Consider the following 21,909-nt stretch of genomic DNA (forward strand, 5'->3'; position numbering starts at 1 on the left):
CTGCTACATCCAACATGTTAAAAAAAAAAAAAAGAGAGGTAGTTTTAATTTTAACTGAGTCACAAAAGATAGAAAAAGATTGCAGAGGGTTTTGCCCAGCAAGTCTCATTAAACTAAAGCAGGCACTAAAGCTCTCCTGCCCTAGCCAGGGCAACACTGGGAAGTATGCTTATGAAACCAGTTGGGTATGATAGTCTTCACTTCTCATCTCTGACCCTAGGGTAGGATGCTGCACTCCAGTGAGATGTGAAAAGGAGAGATTTTCAGAGGGGCTGAGTACCCACAATTAATGAAGCCCATGGGATTGGTAACAGCTCAGGCCAGTAGCTCTTAAGGAGCTGTGGGTTCCTTGATGGCAAAGCCCTACAGGATTGTGAGATGTTGTTCATTAATAAAAGCCTTACACAGCTATAATTAGGGGAATGCTAAACTCCCCATCTTTAACTCTACATGCAAGAGTCCTGGAAATGCAAGAAATAAAAAATCCATGTGGTTCAAAATCCCAGCAATATCCTGGAGCCTATTTTAACTACAAGAGCTCAGTGAAACTGCCCATTCATTGCATTAGTCTTCCAGCCATTGATGGCATAGGTGTCAAGCAACTCCTGGCAGAGAGACTGCATTTTAGCCCGTTCTTCTCTGCATCAGAAGAGATGCTAAGAAAAAAAGAATGAATAATGTTCTGGGGAAAGAAACACGAATAATGTTCTGCCCAAATAGATATCTTGGTTTCAATCCAACACTTGGAGCAGTGAGGGGGGGTTAGCAATAATTTCCCGTTGCAGATGCATAGAGCAGAATGATGGCAAGCCAACAAGATACTGTTAACAATTAAAGCACAGGGATAAATGGAGACAGGATACCACAGACCTATATTAGGGACAGCACAGATGTGCACCACTCCTGGAGACTCAAGAAGACTGTTTCGAGGTTGCAAGAAAACCATTGTTACTGAGCCCCTCAGTAAGAAGCAGGATGTGATTTGTGTCCAAGCCAGCTAGCTTGTGGCTTTATTAGCAGTGCTAAGCCATCTGCAGACCCAATGCAACACAGTTCTTATTTCAAAAGCGACTAGATCCCTACGCTGGAAACACCAGAAAGCCCGTTCCTGTACTAGGCACCATGTAACCAGAAGCAGGCACTCAAGGAACGGGGAAAAAATTTTTTAAAAAAAAATGTGGTTACCCACTCAAAGTACAATCTTCAAACAAAGGTCAATCAAAATGGTACTGGAAGCATCAGGAATGATTTACCCGAGTATCATTTCCCCTATATGCGAATGAGGAAACAGAGCCTGGGAGTCAAAGAGGTCAAGCGACTTCCGGGGGGAGAGGAGGGGAAAGCACCACGCTCTTATCGATTCAGGGTGGGACCCGCAGGTGGAAGCTGCTGGATTCTGTCACTGACTGGCTCGGTGACCTTGGAAAAGTCACGTTACAGCCCTCTAGAGAACAGAGGTTGTACTAAATAACCAACGTTGACTTTCACACCTCAATTCATACAAAGAGTCCTTAATCACAAGTGAAATGCCGTTGACCTTGTTGGAAATTGCTCAAAGGAGGAGAGTTTACAGAGCCTACAGCTATAAAGTGATATAGCTGGGACTGGCCAAATGATTTGCTTTTAAGGGTGACAGGCAAGGATGTGGGAGTCAGGGGACAAGTTTTCAAAACTTGGGAGTGTTGTTTTGGAAGCCTGCTGTTGTGTTCCTTATCCGTGTGTTATTTGTCATTCATTGTAGGCTGCTCTGAGCCTTTCTGGATAAGGTGGGAGATTATTGTTACAAATAATGATAATAATAAATGCCAGAGTGAAGCCCACAGGCCTGTCAGAGGTAAGGCTAGAATCAGAAAGGTTCTGCATTCCCTGTAAATCAAGTCACTAAACCTTACCCCCTCTACGGAGAAAGAAATTCTGAGTAAAAAAGACATCAAATTAGCACATATATTGCATACATATGTAAAGAAGCAATCTTTTCCCCTTTAAATGACAAGTCTTTGAGAGGGCAACTGAGCTTCCATAGTCCAGCCTGAATTTTTTTTTAATTTTTCCCTAATAAAATGAATGCAGTCTTAAAGGACCATGAAAGAGGTTTTTCTAATCGATCCTGAGAAACATTACTCTCTGCAACAAATGGGGCTCTGACTGAGCACCTGGGGGATGCTATGTGCTTTACTGATGGAGAACAGTGTAGTAACTTTCTGAAAAGGACCAGGGTTTTTGAGGGATAAAGACGACACTGTTTTCCTTTATAGAAATAATCCCACTGAGATAAGTGCTATGCACTGATCATGGCATAACAGAGCGATTTACCATCATTTTCCAATCATTCCTATAATTGCAAGTGCTGAGAATGGTTGCCAAGAATTATTTTAGAATAAAACCAAGATCTGCAAACACTTTGCAAATGAACAACTTTTTTACTAGGTCTGGATACATGCTCTCACCCCTGGGGCTTCCAACATCCAACATGGAGCATTGCAGCAGGGTCAGGGGTCAGACCAGATGATCAGTGGTGCCTCCTAGCTTAAAATCTAAGGACACCTACAGAGAATCCTGTGAATCCTCCAAACTCTTCTCCTCATCTTGGGCCAAACAGTCTTGACTCAGTTTTAGTACTTCCCAGGATTGCTCAAGCTGGGAATGCACTTCCAAACCAATAAGCAAAACCTCCTTCTTCAACTCATCTCATTACCTGAAACAACATCTGCAGGGGTGACACAGCTGGGAGGAACAGTAGGTGAAGTCACCTGCCTTTCAGGCAATACTGGGCGCATTTACACAAGACATTAAATGTGCAGTAGACGTTACCGCATCACAGCAAAAGCCGTGCTAATGCACCGTAGAACTGGTCTAATGCGCATTAGCATCACTAAAAGACGGAGCCGGCACTACTGCACAGTAACGTACTGCACATTGAGTTAGTACCTGTTATAACACGTGCTAAACTTAATGCGCAGTAACAACAGCGCATTAATGCACTTGTAGACAAAGCCGCTGTGACTCCGTCCTTAAGTGCATTTCCTTCCAGGGTCCCCATCCTGCAACAAGTTGACTACAAGAGTTGTCAAGTGTGCTCATCCCCTTGCTGGATTGGGCCTTATGAATGAATTGAAGTGAAAGACCAATATACTCCAATCCTCTCTTTCCCTTCCCAGTGCTAGAGCAACGTAATGTGGAACAGACTACGGGAGTTCAAGAAGGTTGGGTCTACAACTCCAGCACCTGCCTTGGGTGAACGGTGACTCCAGACACAACCACGGAGAGCCTCTCTGCGCTTGTCCTAGCCCGAAACCTTATTTCCTGGACATACTGAGTTAACTGTGGCACTAATAAAAACAGCATATTTCCAGTTGAGAGAGTAGCATCTTGGAGTATGTTTTCTTGAAGAAGAACTATTTAGAAAGATGGAGGAGTTAAAAATTGGCATTTTTATAGCATTAGCTACTGAAGGATCTAGGGAATGACCAAGCAATTGATTCCCCCTGCATCATCCAACGGTAGTTATTAAATAAAACTCCATGTGCGGTACAAGCTAAAATATTAGATGCAGCAGCTGAGAACACAAATAAAGGCTGTTTACCAACAAAGATATTTAGTTACTTACTGACAGTCAAGAGATGTTGGCTTGTAATAAAATGGTGGCATTTTAGATTCATACTTTGCTTTTGTTACATTGTTTCCATTCGAGGCCATAAACTGCAAAAGAAAAAAAAAAAAAACCAAACAGTAAAAATTGAGCAGTGTTAGCCCTGGTTTCCTCACCCTCCAAAATTTCTCCAGAATAAAACAATACCATATGTCAGTGGGAGTCAACATTTCTGCTCCCTGCCTTGTGCTCCCTGCCCAACCTGCTGCTGTTTTCTGCTCCTTGCCCTACCTACCATTGTGCGACCTGTCCCCTTCCCGATCTTCTACATGCCACGCAGAGGCTGGCCCAGGTCACTTCTGGCATGTGTACCACTGATTGACCACCCCAGCCGTGTCGCATACACTTATTAGATGGCTCCATGTGAGATACTTATGGATGGAAACACCAAGTCTACTATGGATGTGTCCACAGGATGGGATCCAAGAGTCATACCAGAGGGATGTGAAGCACTCGAAACATCTCATGTTCAATGTGTCCTGGGATGCAGGTTGGTACAACTCTCTCCATGGGCACAGAAAATGAAGGGATTCTCTGTAGTACGTCTGGCATGGAAAGCCCCACAGCAAACTGCTTATTACTTACAGGAGAAGCTCCCACTCCTCCCTCCAAAGGAACCAGACTCAGCTGTCAGCTAGTTGAGTTTTTATCTCTTCTAACCAGTTGCTCTCAGGAGGCTACACATCAGGGAGGGTACCACAGAGGCTGGCAGAAGGGTGAGAATTAACAGCCTCCTTCCAACAAAGGTGGATGCTCCGTCTTGTTCACATCCACAAGACAAACCCAGGCATTGGTCAGACGTGAGAGATCCACGCTCGTTTGCATGGGAGCCAAACACATGTAAGTGAGGACACAATCTGACCAAGTATATTCCATTTCATACTTTGGGACACGCCAAGTTTTGCCATCAGGTAACCGTCTCCTGCTGCAATCGGTACAATCTGGAGGGTACAATCTGACATCAAGCCTGCTCCCAGCTATACTCACACCCTAGAGAGAGAGAGAACACCCTCCACTAATGATCCTTTGACTTTAAAAAAAAAAAAAAAAAATCTGTAAATCCTTATGCTATTTGGGAGAGATTAAGTGATCAGCATGTGCAGGGCAAAACGCCAGAGCAATGCCACTCAAGTAACCCAGCTCTTTCGAGAGAGCTCCCTATGGCTGCTGGTGCATGAGGATCCACTGCCCTTAGTAATTACAGTGCACTGTAAGCAGATTCAGGCCCCTGCCATTAGGGCAGGGGTGGGCAATTATTGGGGCTGGAGGGTCACTTACCAAGCTTTATAGAGCTGTTGAGGACCACACACATGCACATGTGCAGACAAACATGCACGCACACAGGCACACGCAAGCAGACACACATACACAAGCTCCCTGCACTCTCCCTGTACCCTTCCTCTCCCCCAAGTACCCAGCACATGGCTGGGCTGGGCAGGAGCCACACCAGCTGCACCCACACAGCCCGAAGGGGCACGTGGGGAACATAGAGCAGCACAAACCCAGTCACGTGCAGCCAGGCTGGGCCAGTGCCACACTGTGTTCCCACATACTGGTTCAGGCCATGAAGACACAGCTGGATTATCTGGTGAAGCTCCCGACTGACCTGGCCACGTGCCAGGGACTTGGGGCTGGAGTCAGGCCACATGCCAGGGTCAGGCAGGAGCCGCACGAGCTGCTCCAGCTGTACCCACATAGCGCAGCCCGAAGCAGCGCGCGGGAACACAGCACAGCACCATGTTAGCAGAGCTCGCACCGCTACCAGGCCCCAGCCCGGCCCCACAGGGTCCGGATAACCTCCGGCTCCTGACCCTTTTTCCCTGCCAGTGGGGAGAACCAGACCCGAGCTTTGACTCTTGCTGGGCAGGGCTGTCTGGTCTGCGAACAGCCGCACGGTCAGAGCTGCACGCAGATAGCCTTCCCAGGAGCTCAACATCCCCTGCCTTGGCGTCTACACTGGGGGCTGTGTGGTAGGGCGGGGAGGGGTGGACCAGGACAGGGAATGGCTGCCTGGCCACTGGAGCTGCTCCTGCAACTGGCTACAGCATGGGGAAGGAAGAAGGGCAAGAGGTGCCAAAAGCCAGGGCAGCTGTGGGCCAGATACAATTCATCTTCAGAGGAGCAGCCACAGGCCAGAGAGAATCATTTGGCAGGCCAGATCCAGCCCACAGGCCACATTTTGCCCACCCCTGCATTACGGAAAGAAGTTGTATGTCAAAGCTGTATTGACAAGAGTCCTTGCAATTCACACCAGTGGGGGAGTGTGACCAGGGACTGACGATCTGCATGACTGCTCTCCTGAGACACGACCAGCATGAGCCACGTTCCTTTGAAACACTGTGGAAAAGGAAGTCCAGCCATTCTGGGGAGAGGCTTATGAGAGGCAGAGTGCTCCCCGATACCGTGCAAAATGTCTTCCTTGTCATTGCTGGACTTGGGGTGAGCCAATGAATCAGGGAGCACATCTTGCCATCGGCCCACATTCAGGATTCTCACCGGTGCGCAAGGAATGACAGGTCAAGGCCCAAAACAACCTGCCTTGGACTGGATGTTATGGAGTGCCATCGGTTTTCTTACAGTTGTGCAATACAAGGCAGGAAGCATATAGCCATCCACTAAAGCCAATGAGAGTTTAACCAAACAAGAAGGGGGACAGGCTGACACGATCCCACCCTTTGGTGTTTGCCCCAGTAAAAGTAAAGCATATGGCTCTTTATGGCAGAACAAGACACGCTTATTTTTAACCTTAACATGGGACTAGCTTGGCAGGTATTTTTTCTTTCATTTAAAATTAGGCCAAACAATGACAAGATGCTATTACCGAATCTGAAATCATCCTGCAGATACTGAAAGATGCAGCCCTTAGAAATTTATAAATAGCCTGAAGAGCCTTAAAGCAGAACAGAAAGCAGAAGAGGTAGACTGCCATTAATTCCACACTTACTGTTTATAACACAGCACAGACTACGATGTTGCCCTCCCACCTGCCAGCACTGCAATACCAGGAAGCATTGAACCACCAGCAAGGAGCTGGGGACCTAGAGGCCTCAAGTTCTCTTCCTGCCTCTGACACTCAGTGGTCTACATCAGCATTTCCCAACCTTGTCGCCCCACTGCACACTTACCTAAATAAAGAAGCACCGCAGCACACCGGATGCAGAGCAGGAGGGGGTTGGGAGGGGGCGGGAACGGCGCCTGGCCAGCTAGATGTTGCTGGGGAGGGGTGGTGTGCAGCCAGCTGGACAGCATTTTGGGCTGCAGCCACGCTCCCCGTCTGTCTGTGTCCACAGCAGGAGCAGGTTGGGGGCTGTGGCTCCAGCCCACAATGCTGCGGCACACCGGTTGGGAAACACTGGCTTCAATAGAAAATAAGGCTGCATGAAGCTTCGGTCCTAGATTCAATTCGGCGGAGATTTGACCTGATTCGGTGGCCAAATCTCTGCTTCAGGAGACCCTTTAATCTCTCTGAATCGAATCTGAACCCTCCAAATCAATTCAGAAAGATTCGGAGATTTGGACAAAGACACAGCTTTAAATGTTTTTTCTACAAACCTCTAGGTAGCAGGGGCTGGCGAGTGCTGTGGCGCTGGGATGCACGGAGTATCCCACGGGAGCATGGGGGGCTCCCCAGTGCACTTGGCAGCAGATCTGGAAGTGGACTGGAAGCACTTCCAGGTCCGCCGGGGAGTGCACAGGGCCCTCCCCCCATACCTCCCTGGATCGGCAACTGGTGCCTCCTGGGTTGGGGAGGCACCCAGGGTCCCCCTGTGGCTGATCACTGAGCTGGGAGGGTGTGGGGAGCCCCCCAGTGCACTTCCCGGCAGACCCAGAAGTGGACTGGAAGCACTTCCAATCCACTTCTGGGCTCACTGCTGAGCATGTGGAGGGCCCCCCTGCACTCCTGTGGGACGCTCCATGCGCCCCAGCACTGCAGTGATCATGAGCTGCACTGGTACCTCGTATGTAGACACAGTTTTTAAAAAAATGTCTATGTCTGAATCACTGATTCTCTGAAACAGCATCAAATCTTCAGATTCGGATTTGGCCAAATTGAATCAGGGACAGTGATCCAAATCAACGAATTGAATCCCTGCCCCCAGTTCAGGCCGAATCTGAATTGAATAAGGCCCACTTTGCACACCCCTAACAGAAAATGCACTCCTAACACTTACTGAGCAACAATTGATATCATCAGCCCTGTTCTATAAGTCGGGGAAAGTTAGCATCCAGGACTGAAATTCTAACTCTACCTCAATGAGAGATTCCCCCTCATCCCCACTGACTTCAATGGAGATCAGATGTCATGCAGTTTCTAAGACATGGGCTCTGAATTTGGGGGCCATCAAGATACCTTGGGCCTGATGCTCAGAGGTCCTGGGTACTCGCAATGCCCTCTGATGTCATAGGGGACATCAATGCTGAGCTCCCGCTACTGTGGAGTAGCCAGCCAAGACTGGAGAAACCCAAAAGTCAGAGTACTTTGGAAAAGCTGAGCCCTCAAGTGACATACCTAAGGTCCCCACCATGCCACTGTCACAAGTAAGGCTAAAATCTAGGTTTGCTAAAGAAGAAACCAACAGGAGGTAGTTAACTTAATAAATTAAGGCACCTTTAAAACTACTTACTACTACATCTCAGCAGCAACGGTCCCTGTGTAATGCGGAGCTGTTCGCTGTACTCTGACATGACAAACTTGCATGGGAATCCTGCATCTCCTGCCTGTATTGGCCTTCATTTCCTACTGATCTAATTCCATCAGTTGATAAGCTGGAAACCTACACAGCTACACATTTTCATGCTCCCCCGATTCAATAGCGAACGACATCGGAATATAGAGAAAGCTCCTTCTTTCGATGAAACCCAAGCCAGCCACAGTTTCCCTCAGCAGAGGGTCTTGCAATATAGTGCAGACCCCAAGCTTTCAAAACATGAATAAATGCCTCCTGCCCCCAATTTACATTGGGGTTACATGTTCAAGCTTTTTTACAATGGTCACCAAGACTATATCCTTTCTTTTAAAATAAAAGCCAATTTTTCTCATGTTAAAAAAAAAAAAAAAGTCACATGACTCCAGGAATTGAGACTGGTCAAATATAATAAACTCAAGATAAAGCAGGGCTGTTAAAAGCATCCTCCTTTTTTGACAGGGCTGTCATATGCAATTTCATCCACCCGATTGTGTTCATTCCACTTTTTTTTTTTTTAATTGATATATTTGCTATCACCGAGTTTAAAGCTTCTTGAGAGAGGCTTAGGCAGGCAAGGCTCTTCTTGCGAGAGGATTGGGTTTCACAGGTAGAAGACTTTTTCTGGAAGAGACTTTGATAGAGTCTATTCTCATCTTAGGGACAGCAATAACTATACTACAATTGGGTGGGAGAGGGATGACTGTCAACAATAAAATAAGATTCACTGGGATGGTCTTTAGAAGGATTAGGAAATGAAGCTGATTTATTCCACAGTATAAACATCTTGTATCTGGAAAATGCACTTGTTGCTTGTTAGTTATTACATAGGCTGCACAAAGGATTACATTCATAGCTACAGAGCTCTCTCCCCCACCCTCAGAAACGGTTTCAGGGCCCTTATTTTGGTTTACTGGAGCCAAAAGGCACAGCCTAGACTTGGCTGATGTTTGAACCAGTGATAAATAAGCCAGATTGCCGCTTCGCAAGTTCTGTGTTGAATGTTAAATTCCACGTACCTCAACTTGTGCATCATCCCACTCATCCAACTGAATAGATTTCAGTTTGCTGACTTGGGGAATACTGCGATGTAATCCGGCACAATTCAAACAGATGAACAGTCCTAGGCTGTAGGATGCCCAGTCTGGGTCTGAAAGCCAAAGGAAAATAGCATTACAATGAACTGGAGTACAAAACGTAGCAAGGAGGAAGGGGGCGGAAGTGGAATACAAAATAATGCAATCTGGACATCTTCAAGGCTCAAGATACCTTTACAAAAGTGAAGTTCTCATTCTAAGAGTGCTCAATACACATATAAAATGTACATGCAAAAAGCAAACTTGAAAGTCTGACCTTCAAAATGATCAACAGTGCATTTGCAAATATCTGGTCCTCCTTGTGTTTGCACAAAACTACCTTTGCATGCACTAGGGCAGCAATTGCATGCACAAATTGTGTGAATACAAACTGAACATCTAATTGCATAAATAACTATCACAAAATTCACTCTCTCTTTATTCTCTGCATTTGCACAGAAAACAAAGAGACTTTCTACATTTTCTTGATAAACCCACCTCCTGCTAAGAACATGAGGCACAGTACACAACAATAAAATACATTAAAAAATTCAACTGAGAAAGTCATAAAAAGCCAGCAAGACATCATGAGAATATAAGTTCTAGCACTGAGGCTCACAGTCACTGACATTACACGACAGGAAAGGCATCTCAGCCAGGAGAGTTTTTCAACCTTTGAGTGGAAGAGAGTTACCCCTGAACATGTACTAGATTGCATTTCCTAAAACAAAGGGTTAAAATAACCTGAAGAGATTAACAGAGAAAAACAACAACTGCCAGGCTAGGACCCCCACGCACCAGCCTCCTCCTGCGTCACAAACAATCCCAATACAAGAAGCTTTGGTTGAACTCTGAGTAATAAATGTCAGCTCTCACAAGTCCACCTGAATCCAAGAAGAAGAGTTTCCTTCCAAGCAACTAAATCAGTTGCAAAACTGTCATACAAGTCCATTTTTGCACCTCTATTCCCAATGTAGGGCCTGATCCCACCATATTCCCAGAGCAGTCGGACATCCTTACCCCTGCTAAAGTCCATGGGGCAGAGACGCACTTGGCACTGGATCAGGCCATCGGTGACTACGGGGGGCGGGGGGTGGGGACGACTCTATCACTCTCCTGCACAGTCAGAATTTGTTTATTCTCTTGCAGTAATTATGCTAAACATTTACTCTACACAGGGCAGTAATTATTTATAACAAGCAAGGGAATAGTTTTTCTCCTTATACATATTTAATGGTCCACTTTTATTGCAATTAGTCTGACAGAGCTGAAGGAATCAGCATAAGAAGGCAATGGTTGAGGAGACGCCAGCTACACAGCAACCCTAGTTTTCTCCTGTCAGCTTGGAGAAATTGCTTGGTCTTATCTTTCAGAGTGAACCACATGAACTGCATTCCCTGCCGCACCCCAGAAGACGCATGCTTGGTTAGCGATGGCACCCTGCAGCTTTGTTATTCAAATCGAGCGATATTAATTGTCGCAGTCAGATCCCATTATGGCCCACTTTGGGGCCCACGCTAGATGGGAACCAAACACTCGGTTATTACTAGTCCCACAGTCAGGAGCAGCTCTGGTCGCACAAGACTGGCAGCCCCGTGGCTAACAGGGCTCTCTTCACTGTGGAAGGTCTTCCCTCCTAGCGCTGTTCAGGTGTGTTGGGGCACCAGCCACCAAGGCTCAAACTAGGGATAAATCCACCAGCGTGCGAGAGACCCCCAGCAGCCGAGCATCTTCCACTCCCATCGAGGTCAATGAGGCACTGGACCTGGCAGACGTTCACAAGCAAGCTCCCCAGCGGGATTCTTTGGTCACCAACACCCGTGCTCCTTTGTTGGCTTGGAGGGAGTTCATCAGGTTTTATGCTGATGGCATTCAGAGAGGAAGCTGTTCCCATGTATTTCTAGCACAAAGAATGCCAGCAAGGATTAGATTACAGATGCACCCAGCTGACATTGAAAATAAAGTATTTTATATGCCCACACACACATTTCCACACTCATTCTTTGCATTTCATAGAATCATAGAAGCCGGGTCGGAAGGGACCTTGTAGATCTTCAAGTCCGACCCCCAGCCTGGGCGGGAGAAAAGACTGGACTCAAATGAGTCCAGCCAGGTAGGCATCAAGCCTCTTAAATATCCCCAGGGTAGGGGCCAGCACCACTTCCCTAGGAAGTTGGTTCCAGCTCCTAGCCGCCCTAACTGTGAAGTAGTTCTTGCGGATGTCTAATCTAAATCTACTCTCTAATAATTTGTGTCCATTGTTCCTTGCCATGCCAGGGGGCGCTCGGGGAAACAGTGTCTCCCCCAACCCCTTCTGGTCCCCCCTAGGGAGTTTATAGACGGTCACCAGGCCCCCCCTCAGCCTTCTCCTGTGAAGGCTGAACAGGTTTAGGTCCCGCAGTCTTTCATTGTAGGGTCTGCCCTGTTGTCCCCAGATCATGCGGGTGGCCCTCCTCTGGACCCTCTCCATGTTGTCCACATCCCTCCTGAAATGGGGCGCACAGAACTGGACGCAGTACTCCAGCTGCGGCCTGACCAGCATCACACAGAGGGGGAGGATCACCTCCCTGGCTCTACTTGAGATGCACCTGTGGATGCACAACAAGGTCCAGTTAGCCCTGCCAACCGCGACCTCGCATTGTCGGCCCATGTTCATCTTGGAGTCAATAATGACTCCCAGATCCCTGTCTGCCTCCGTGCTCTCAAGAAGGGAGTTTCCCATCCTATAAGTGCGCTGCTGGTTTCTACTGCCTAAGTGCAGCACCCTGCACTTGTCAGTATTGAAACGCATCCTGTTTGTCAGCCCACTCCTGTAACCTACCCAGGTCTTGTTGCAATCTTTCCCTCCCTACTAGCGTGCTCACCTCACCCCAAATTTTGGTATCACCAGCTAATTTAAACAGGTTGCCTTTCACCCCATCGTCCAAATCACTGATGAAGAGATTGCACAGCGTGGGCCCCAGGACCGAGCCCTGGGGGACTCCACTGCCCACTTCCCCCCAGGTCGAATATGACCCGTCCACCACCACCCTGAGTACAACCCTTGAGTCAATCTGCAATCCATCTGACGGTGTAGGCATCAGTGCCACAGTCGCCTAGTTTTTTAATGAGGATGGAGTGGGAGACAGTGTCAAAGGCTTTGCTGAAGTCTAGAAAGACTACGTCCATGGCAACACCTGCATCCATTGCCTTTGTGACCTGATCATAAAAGGCAATCAGGTTGGTCTGACATGACCTGGCCCTGATGAAACCGTGCTGGTTGCCCTTGAGCATCACCCTGAAGCCGGCCCATCGCAGATGTGCTCCTTGAGGATCTTCTCAAAGAGTTTCCCAAGGATAGAGGTAAGACTGATGGGCCTATAGTTGCCCGGGTCCTCTCTCTCTTCCCTTTTTTGAAGATGGGGACCACATTAGCTATCTTCCAGTCATCCGGCACCTGGCCCAAGCACCACGAGTGCTCGGGCCAAGGGCCCTGCAATAACCCCTGCTAGCTCCCTCAACACCCTGGGGTGGAGAGCATCTGAACCCGCTGATTTGAACACGTCCAGCCCCTCCAGAAGCTCTCTAACCCGGCCCTCCCCAACCTGAGGTCTGGAGGCTTTCCCCTTAAGTCCGTCTGGCATCACAGCGGGGAAGTCCCAGTCCCTGCACAAGAAAACGGAGGTGAAGAATTGGTTAAAGAGGTCCGCTTTCTCCTCTCACGCAACCACCAGATTGCCCAGCATACTTTGCAGGGGCCCCACATTACTCGGTGCCTTCTTCATCCTCCCTATGTATTTGAAAAAGGACTTTTTATTACCCTTGATCTTGGACGCTAGACCTAGGTCTATGTCCGCCTTAGCTTTCCTGATGGCCCCCCCGACAGGCCCGAGCAGAGGAGGTATACTCCTCTTTGGAGACAGCACCCCTCTTCCACCGGGTGTACGCCGCCATTTTGGCAAGCAGGCATTCCCGGACACCCTTGGTGAGCCAGGGGGGCTTTCGGGCACTCTTGCCCCCCTTGCATCTTGTTGGGATGGACTCCTCTTGGGCCCTGAGTATCATTTCCTTAAGGAACGACCACTCGTCCTGGACACTGAGTTCCCCTGCCCTCAAGGATCCCAGCGTCTCACCCACTAGTCTCCTCAACTCGTTGAAGTTGGCCCTCCTAAAGTCTAGGGCTACCGTCTTGCTGCAGGCCCTTGACACCCTGCGCTGGATGGCAAGTTCCAGCAAGCAATGATCGCTATCGCCCAGGTGGTCAAGGACCTGGAGGCCCCTTACCAGGTCATCGCCTGTGGCCAGGACCAGGTCCAACAGGGTGTTTCCTCCGGTGGGACTGTGCACCTCCTGAATTACGTGGAGGTCCTGTATCTCAGCCAGGAACCTCCTGGAACGGTCCGTCCTGGCTGACTGTTCCTCCCAGCAGATGTCCGGGTAATTAAAATCACCCATGACAACTACATCCCTTGCCTTACGTGCCTCTGCAAGTTGGCCTGAAAATTCCCGGTCCAGCTCCTCCGCTTGGTTGGGGGTCTGTAGTAGACCCCCCCCCCCGGTCAAATCGCTCTCCCCACGGTCCCCTTGAATCTTGACCCAGAGCACTTCAGCCTGCCCTTCCTCTGACCCCATTCTGCTGGCAAAGGATGTGTAGTGCTCCTTGACATAGGACATTTCTGCATCTCCCTCCTGGGAATCTCAGAACCTGCCAGTATAATCCAACTTTCTCTACGCTGCGTTCCAGACCTGGCTTGCTTCACGCAGCAAGAGGATTTCACAACGGCTCCCACTCAGACTGCAGGATCTAAGGAGAAATGTCGGGCAAGGTCAAAGCATCAGCATCTCTTATCAAAAAATAAAAAAAAGCAGAGCTTTGACTTCCACCTAGATGAGGATGGACTTCTGTTTGATGTCAGGATCGAAGAGAGGCATTTCTAACAGCTGCGTGACATCTAGGGTGGGTATTAGCACAAGTCCCAGTACAATACTAAGATCCACAGTAGCCTGTTAGCTCTGTGTACTGTTCAAATATTAAACAGCTAAGATAATCTTCCTGCATACTTTCTCTCCAAAATTACCTCCTGCATCAGGAGGGAGGGAGGGGCCCATAGGATAGTAACAAAACTTAATTTTCTCCAGCCCCACGTAATTAGATCTATAATTTTTTCTGAATTTGTCTTGGGAAGGAATTAATAAATTGGGAAGAGACTTCACTTTGGCAAGCAGGCAACAATCCCCAATTAGATCTGGGAGCCCTGATTATTATAAATTAAGTGTGGCACAGCCAAGGTGCAAAACAGGGTTCTCTTTTACAAATGTATGAGCATCCTGCAATATAAAAACCAAGGGAAGGGAAAGCATGTGTTTAAGAAGAACGAGCCTGTCAAGTGCCAACCTCAAAGCGACAATCGGTTCTGTAGTCTCAGTAAAGCAATTCTGTAATGATCTTGCTTCGAGTTTTCCCAAAGTAATGAGATCAGATCAGAGCTGTGTCTAGTTCAGCAAAATTTCTAGCAAAGAGCACATCAGTCTGTGCAAGTTTTATCAGAGATAAAACAGCTCATCTCTTTACAAAACAAATGTTATCTTATGACACCCTGCCGTGTTTGGGCGGAGATGGCAATTTTATGCTGCCTGGAACTTTTAGGACGTGGGCTGTCACAATCCCCTTGGAAAAGAAAAAGATCCTCAGGCTGCATTAAAATGTTTCAAAGTGATGAGATGTCACAATTGACTCTGTCCATGAACTGACCCGAGTCATTTGGCCTGTCAGTGGTGAAATGCCTGATGCAGGAAGACAGAACGAACAAGGGAAGATGCACCACCGCATGCAAGATGGGACCCTTTCTTGGGTGAAGACCCTGTCTTGGATGTGGGAAAATAATTTATGGCTCAATTCTCAGTTACGGTAATCATGCTAATCTTTACCAGCTGAACCTCTGGCCCTTGGTCTCGCCACCCTTCACTCTCCCTCTAAAATGGGGACACATTCCTGCTCAGTTTATTTAAATGGTAAGGTTTGGGGGTGGGTTCCCCCCCCCATATGAGTGCAGAACCTCTAACATAATGGGACCTCAGTCTCACTCAAGGCATCATGGCACTCTCCTAATACAAATAATACATGCTTTGAACCAAACTGGTCCTTCAACAAACAAAAACCCTACTGAATTCAGCGGCAGCTGTGTTTAATTACTGATGCAGGGTTTGGGCCATTCAGAAGCACCGTGTTTCTATTTCAGAAGAGCATCGCAGCAACCGTGTGCGGGGCAGCAGGACCCAATATTTCAGAAGGCCAGTACATGCTCACCGCCAGCTCGGCCAGCTGTCTTCCTGCCTGCCACCTTCCTCGCAGCGCTGCCCACTCTAGCCTACAGCAGAGCTGATGTTGCTCTCATTTCACATCCCCAGAGCAAACTAAGCTTTCGCGCTCTGCGCTGAAAGAGCCATATTTTACTCTGCTGACCAGGCCTGCCAAGGCTAAAACAAGCCTCGTTTTTAAGGCAGGGTGGGTCTCGATAACACTAGCAACTCACCGTTTGCTGTAGCTGTATCGGCTCATCCCATCTTAAAATATTTTAGTTACTCCTTGGTGCAGACCCATGTGGGGCCGGGGCGTACGTGCATGGACGTTTGCCTTGGGCTTTACACTGACAGCTGCAGTCCCAGCCCGACAATTTGGGGATTGTGTTTAGTGCCAACAGGATAACTGGAAAAAAAGGATAGCTAAAAATGTGTCAAGAGTGAAATAAACCCCTTGGGAACCAAGAGGAGATTAGAACAGTTAAGAATTAAAATCCAAACCAACCGATTTACCATTTGAAACCCTCCTGTTCAGTAGCCCACTAGTGCACTCTCTTTTCCTCTCCATCTCCCACATGCCAGTGGGCCTCCACCTCTCCGCCACCCTGTTCCACTATGCCATTCAACCACTTCTATGGATATCATTATTGTTAGACAAAATGTGTCGGCGAATCACACACACAAAAATTCAACTGGATTCAGTCACAGGTCCCAAGAGAGTGCAAGCAGGATTGGTCCCCAAGTCTGTAATTATAGCTGCTTCTAGGTATTAAACCCCCCAAAACCCCTAATACACTGCACTTTACTGGAAGAAGCGGCACATTAGTTGGACCTAGCACAACATCTGTGTAGATCAGGTGCTTCAGCAGGGTTATTAGATAAAAGCACCCAAAAAGTCCTACTAAAGCACCCAATCTGCACAGACGTCAGGCAAGCTGGGTCCAAAAAACACAAAGCCTCTTCCGAGCATGCACTGGGCCCGCCATGGGAGCACACCAAGTTCAAAATTAAAGCGCTGTTTTGGGGGGGTTAACATCTGTAAGCAGCCTATAGTAAAAGCTGGTTAATGCTTCACTTCAAGAACAATGGCTTCATTCCAAGTAATGACAACTAGTTATCCGTTAGTGACTAAGCAACAGAAGCTGACCATCTTTGCTTTAGAAAAAAAGATGTACTTTGCATGCCATAGAGACATGATCAAGAATGTTTTTTCACATTTATAAACAAAGAAAGAATATATTACAAATAGTCCAAGCTAATTAGTTGGGAGCAAATTCCATTGTGATTTAATGTGTGTGCACATTAAAGTAACTAAATGATGGAAGTACCTACATGATGACTTATTCCAAGTATATTGTATACAAATCAGTGGGACTCTGGCAGGGATTTCAGGCACTGAAATCCAGTGTTTCTCAACCAGGGTGCTGCAGCACACCCTGGGGTGCCTCCAGGGGTGACAGTGTGCACTGGGCTGGGTCTGGCAGTGGCAGCCAGCAGGAAGCACTGCCACCAGGGCTGCCAGGAAACAGAGCCCAGAGACATGGTCCATATTTTGCCAACCTCTGCTCAAGATCCTTTCAGGGATGCCACAGGGCACCATGCACTGTTAGGTATGCAACCATGATCCATAAGATAAACCCAGAAAACCCATCGTGTTACAAACATGCTGCCCCGGTGTGGTCTTTCCGAGTTCTCTGGAACAGAAGAATAGTAATACTGTTTTTCTGCAGTCAAAAAAACAAGCAAAAACTAAGACCTCATGTTTTCCAAGGGCTGCCTCGAGTCTAGCAAGGTTGAGAAACACTGGACTAATTAGGCCATAGTTACAAGTGAACCCAGAGACTAATTCACCAGATTTCACTGTATATTTTGTTAGTACTCTCTATAATGCTCAAGGAAGATGAAAGCTATTGCATCTTGCTACCTTTCATTTGTGCTCCCCAGCATAACCACGTGAAAAATTCTCCTCTCAAAAAGGCAGTGGACTAACACGCACAGGTCTCTGCATCTCAGCACAGTCACAGGCTTCAGTCTACTTCAGTTAGCCGGCTGTTTTGACAGATAAGGCATGAGACAGGACTTGATTTGACCAAGCAAGCGACTAAGCCAGGGACACACAAAGTATGGTGCACAGGCCAAATCCTGCCCGCTGGGCAATATCATCGGGCCTGCCAGTGGGTGCCTACCAATTCACTGTATCCGGCCCAGCCCCGGACTGCCCCGCTGTGCTCACATGGGGCCGAGCCCCGCTCACCCCTGCAGGGGTAGCATGGCTGGATTCCCACCCTTGCCTGCAGGGTGGCCCTCGTCCCGGCCCCGCAGATAGGAAAGTGGGAGCAGCTGGTGGGAGAAGGGCGGCAGTGGTGGGTGGGGGGACAGAAGTGGTGGCAGCAACGGGTGGGCAGGCAGGCAGGAGGGAAGTGGCAGCGGGGCGGGAGCGCAGGACTCGCACCAGTGCCCTGGGGCCAGGGGTTAGGGGCACGGAGCCCAGGCTGGTGGGGTTATAGGTTGCAAAGGTCAGGGGTTAGGGGCAGGACTTCTGGTCTCAAGGTGTTGACCAGTGTGCGGGGCTACACTTGCAGGCCTTGACAACTCACCAAAACTTGTTAAGCTGAAATAATTGCCCACCCCGGGACTAAGCTGTTTTAGCAACAAAGCACAGGAGTTTTTCCACTCAGACAATTAATCACACTGTTGCCCCGTACTTAACCACAGCAACATAGTCTCTACAGCGGAGGTAGCAAACATAGGGTCCGTGAGCTAGATGAGACCCACAGCACCCCGTCTAGCCTGACGGGCTACCAGTGGGCTACTGGAAGGTAGAGGTGCGGCCAGCTGTGCACGTGGCCTCCCATGGGATATAGGGCTCTGGTATTCATGGGTCTCAGCAGCAGGGGGGAGAGCAACGGCAGTGCAACACAGCCCTCCAGTGCTCCACAGCCACCACCCCAGGCTGGATCCAGCCCAAGATCCCAGGTGAGCTGGATGCCCCTGCTCTACAGTGTAAGTGTAAGGACTGCCCAATTCATTTTATATCAGACAACTTGCATGCAGCCCTGTTTTGAGCCAAACTCAAGCACTAGCCTGCACTCGTTCCCCACTAAATTAGCAGTCATTTGCGATAGCTTTGTGCCTGCTCAGGATGAAATTTTACTAATTCAGATTTTGCCACTCATTCTGCCACCTTGTCAAACTGCTGTAGAAGACCATGATTACCGAGTGCAGTAAACAGCAGTGCAACCTGGTAAGGAAAGCCTCCGAGCACCCCCCAGTTCCAGCCAAGAGGCTTTGTTTGATTATGCAAAGGCATCGAAGAATAATACTGAGCAAGGGGAATATTAAATAGAGCACACCACTGTGGATGCAATAAGTCATGGTCCTTAAGCATCACCGCTACCATACAACTGATGTCAGTTTTAGCACACTTCCGCTGCACGATATTATAGATAATTATGGAGGTTTATGGATAAACTAAACAGGTAAAGATACAAATCTTCTGTCATTATGCCTCTTACAAACTAAGCCCAGGAGCAAGGTACTTGGATGACATTTTTATGCTTCATTTATCTTTAAAACTACAAAAAAATGGAGAGCCAGACATTCACAGAGAAATGCAAAGCCCAGTATGAATAGGAACGGCAGAACTGGACTCGGAAATCAGCTTCCCTAAGCAGCGCTGCCTCTGTCGCGCGACGGGAAAACCCAGTGCATGAAGCACTCCAAACTCTACAGCCTGAGCTTGTGGTTACTGACCATACAACCAGCCAGTCATACCAGCACGTAACATGCGTTTCCCAGTCCTTTCAGGAGACTCAAGAATTTATCCAAGCCTGAGGGATTGGGATGCAGATCAGCAGAAACACAGTGTTTCTATAACTAAACGTGCTTCTGCCCATGAACCGAGTTCGAACTTAGAGCAGGGGAAGACAATTAGTTTGGGCAGAGGGCCGCTTAAAGAGGTTTGGTGAGCTCTCGAGGGCCGTATGGATGCCCCCGCCCCTTGACGGTTGCCCTGCCCCCTGGTCCCTATCTTTGGACTGGAAGTCCATACTCCTTTTGGGGGTGGGGGGAGGGATTCCCATCTCAGAATCAGAAAAAAACCCAAATTGTACACTAGAAGTCAACCACCTACTATAACGTATTTTAATTTCATTACAAAAAATATTTTTGTCATGATCTGTGTTTGTGTACTGTGTATAGAGGTGACTGCATAATAACTCAGAATAATTTCTTAGTCTTATACTCCGTAGGGGACAGCTGAGGGGGGTGTGGGGGTGTGATGGGGTGTGGCGTTTGTGGGCTGTGGGGGTGTGGCTCCGGAACAGTCAATGCAGTCAATGCAGGCAACAACAGGGTGTGTGTATGGGGCAGGGGGCATTTGTGGGGTGAGAGAGAGGGTGGGATGGGTGTGGGACCCCCCCTCACGGCACAGCAGCAGGGGGGGATGCTGGTGCCTGGCTCTGGCCAGCGCTGCAAATCACAGAGAGGAGCGCAGCCCCTGACGGACCATCTCTATTGCCAGCGCTCCCTGCACTTGCATGGCACGGGAGGGAAGCCCCAGGTACTGGAGCCAGCTGCCCTCCCAGCCCAGTGCCTGGGGCTTCCCTCCAGTGCTGCATGAATGCAGGGAGCGCCCGTGATACAGATGGCCCAGCCAGGCCTGTGCTCCTCCCTGCAGCGTGCAGTGCTGGCCAGTGCTCACCAGCGCCGAGCTCCAGCATCCCCCACTGCATGCTAGGGCTGTGCACCATGCAGGGGCTGAGGTGGAGTGTGGGGGAGGTCCCCATACCCCCCACCCTCCCTCACATCTACACCCTGTCCAGCAGACCTCTGCACTGTGCCCTGGGCATGGACTCCGCACTGCCACCAGACCCAAGCTCCCGCCCAGCTCCCCCACTTCCCTACCTGCTGCCCGGAGGGAGCCGGATGCTGGGGAGGCCTGCGGCAGCAGCAGCTGGTGCTAGCGGGGCTGGGTCTTTCCTCCCATGAAGGTGGAAGCAAGGTATAGTAGGGTATGTTGAGGGCAGATGTAGGCACCTTGCTCCCACCCTTGCTGGAGGAAGGACTGGGCAGGGTACAGTTCATTGGGGGATGCCGCAGGCCAGATGAAAGTGCCTGGCAGGCCGCATCCGGGAACAGAAAGATTCAAACATGCCATAACTATAGCAAAAACGTTGTCACATTTTACAAAGTTTTACAAAGTTAGAGACACCTCCGCAAAGCCACAAGTCCCAGACAGTGACAGGTATTCTCAGATTAAAAAAAACTACATCGGCGACATGAGCCAGAACAAGACAGATGTCTTGGGGATCTTGTTCAGTGTGCAGTAATGCTGCACCGTGTGTTAACACATCCTCCAGTGGACACTGCTGACTCAGCTGTGCCACGCTGAATAGCAGCCTGAACCATAAATTCAGCATCTGCATGCAAGGTAAACCAGTTCTGGTTGGAACTGATGACCTATTAAGAGGAGAGCTACAGAGATTCAAGAGGAAGAGGTCCTGAGCACATTTTATAGTCAGTGACAGTGAGAGAATCCTGGGAGGAATTTTTTATACATCCACAAAAAGAAAAAAATTGGTTTCCCCCATAATAGGAATGATACCAATTATGTAGCATCACCTTGGGAATCTTAATACAATGAGCATTATTGAATCCATGGCAGCAGATGCTTTTCAGTGTGCATCTCAGTCTAAAAAGATGACAGTCATCAGTGACTAGGTGCCTCAAGATCCAATTTATCACCAAAAACAGAAGACACCTGTGTTCAGGGTCAGGATTTTGTTATTTCTAAGGGCTACTGCACTTCAGGAGGAAGCGATGGGGTTAGAGAAAAGGCTTTGTTCTTTGCGTATCCCCAAGCATCCAGCAGTCCACATCTCCCCTTAAAAAAATCTGAGTAAAGAGTCTGCTTAACACAAGCATCCCAAACCCTTCATATCCAGAACCCCTACTCTGCTTGTTGCCCGCAGAATGGTTGGGAGCAGACATCACCTTTGTTCTGCCATAAAAATTGTTATGGTGATACAAACTCAAGGCAGGACATCCGTGGCCCTTATCAGGCCCCCACAAATGTCCCAAATTCTGGCTGCACCAATAGGTAGTAAACATTTGTGTCATTTGTTTGCCATGGACATCTGTTTGCTTAATGGCAGGAGAGCACAGGCAGCCCAGAGCCACCCCAAGCAGGCACACCCAGATCGTCAGGGACCCGATCCTG

The 21,909-nt window shown here is 48.6% G+C and overlaps 1 protein-coding gene across 1 annotated transcript in view; it reads right to left on the reverse strand.

Moving 5' to 3' along the window:
* The window catches only part of ADAP1 (ArfGAP with dual PH domains 1), a 109,977-nt gene that overhangs the window by 84,953 nt on the left and 3,115 nt on the right, over positions 1-21,909 (reverse strand). Inside the window, exons 2-3 of the mRNA XM_090023812.1 lie at positions 9,354-9,484; positions 3,608-3,699 (exon numbers count right to left, since the gene is read on the reverse strand). Coding sequence (XP_089879938.1) covers positions 3,608-3,699; positions 9,354-9,484 — 223 coding nt within the window. The remainder of the gene's footprint in view (positions 1-3,607; positions 3,700-9,353; positions 9,485-21,909) is intronic.

The sequence above is a fragment of the Crocodylus siamensis genome, chromosome 12, assembly GCF_052110815.1.
Source record: "Crocodylus siamensis isolate JL-2025a chromosome 12, ASM5211081v1, whole genome shotgun sequence".
Taxonomy (NCBI): Eukaryota; Metazoa; Chordata; order Crocodylia; family Crocodylidae; genus Crocodylus; species Crocodylus siamensis.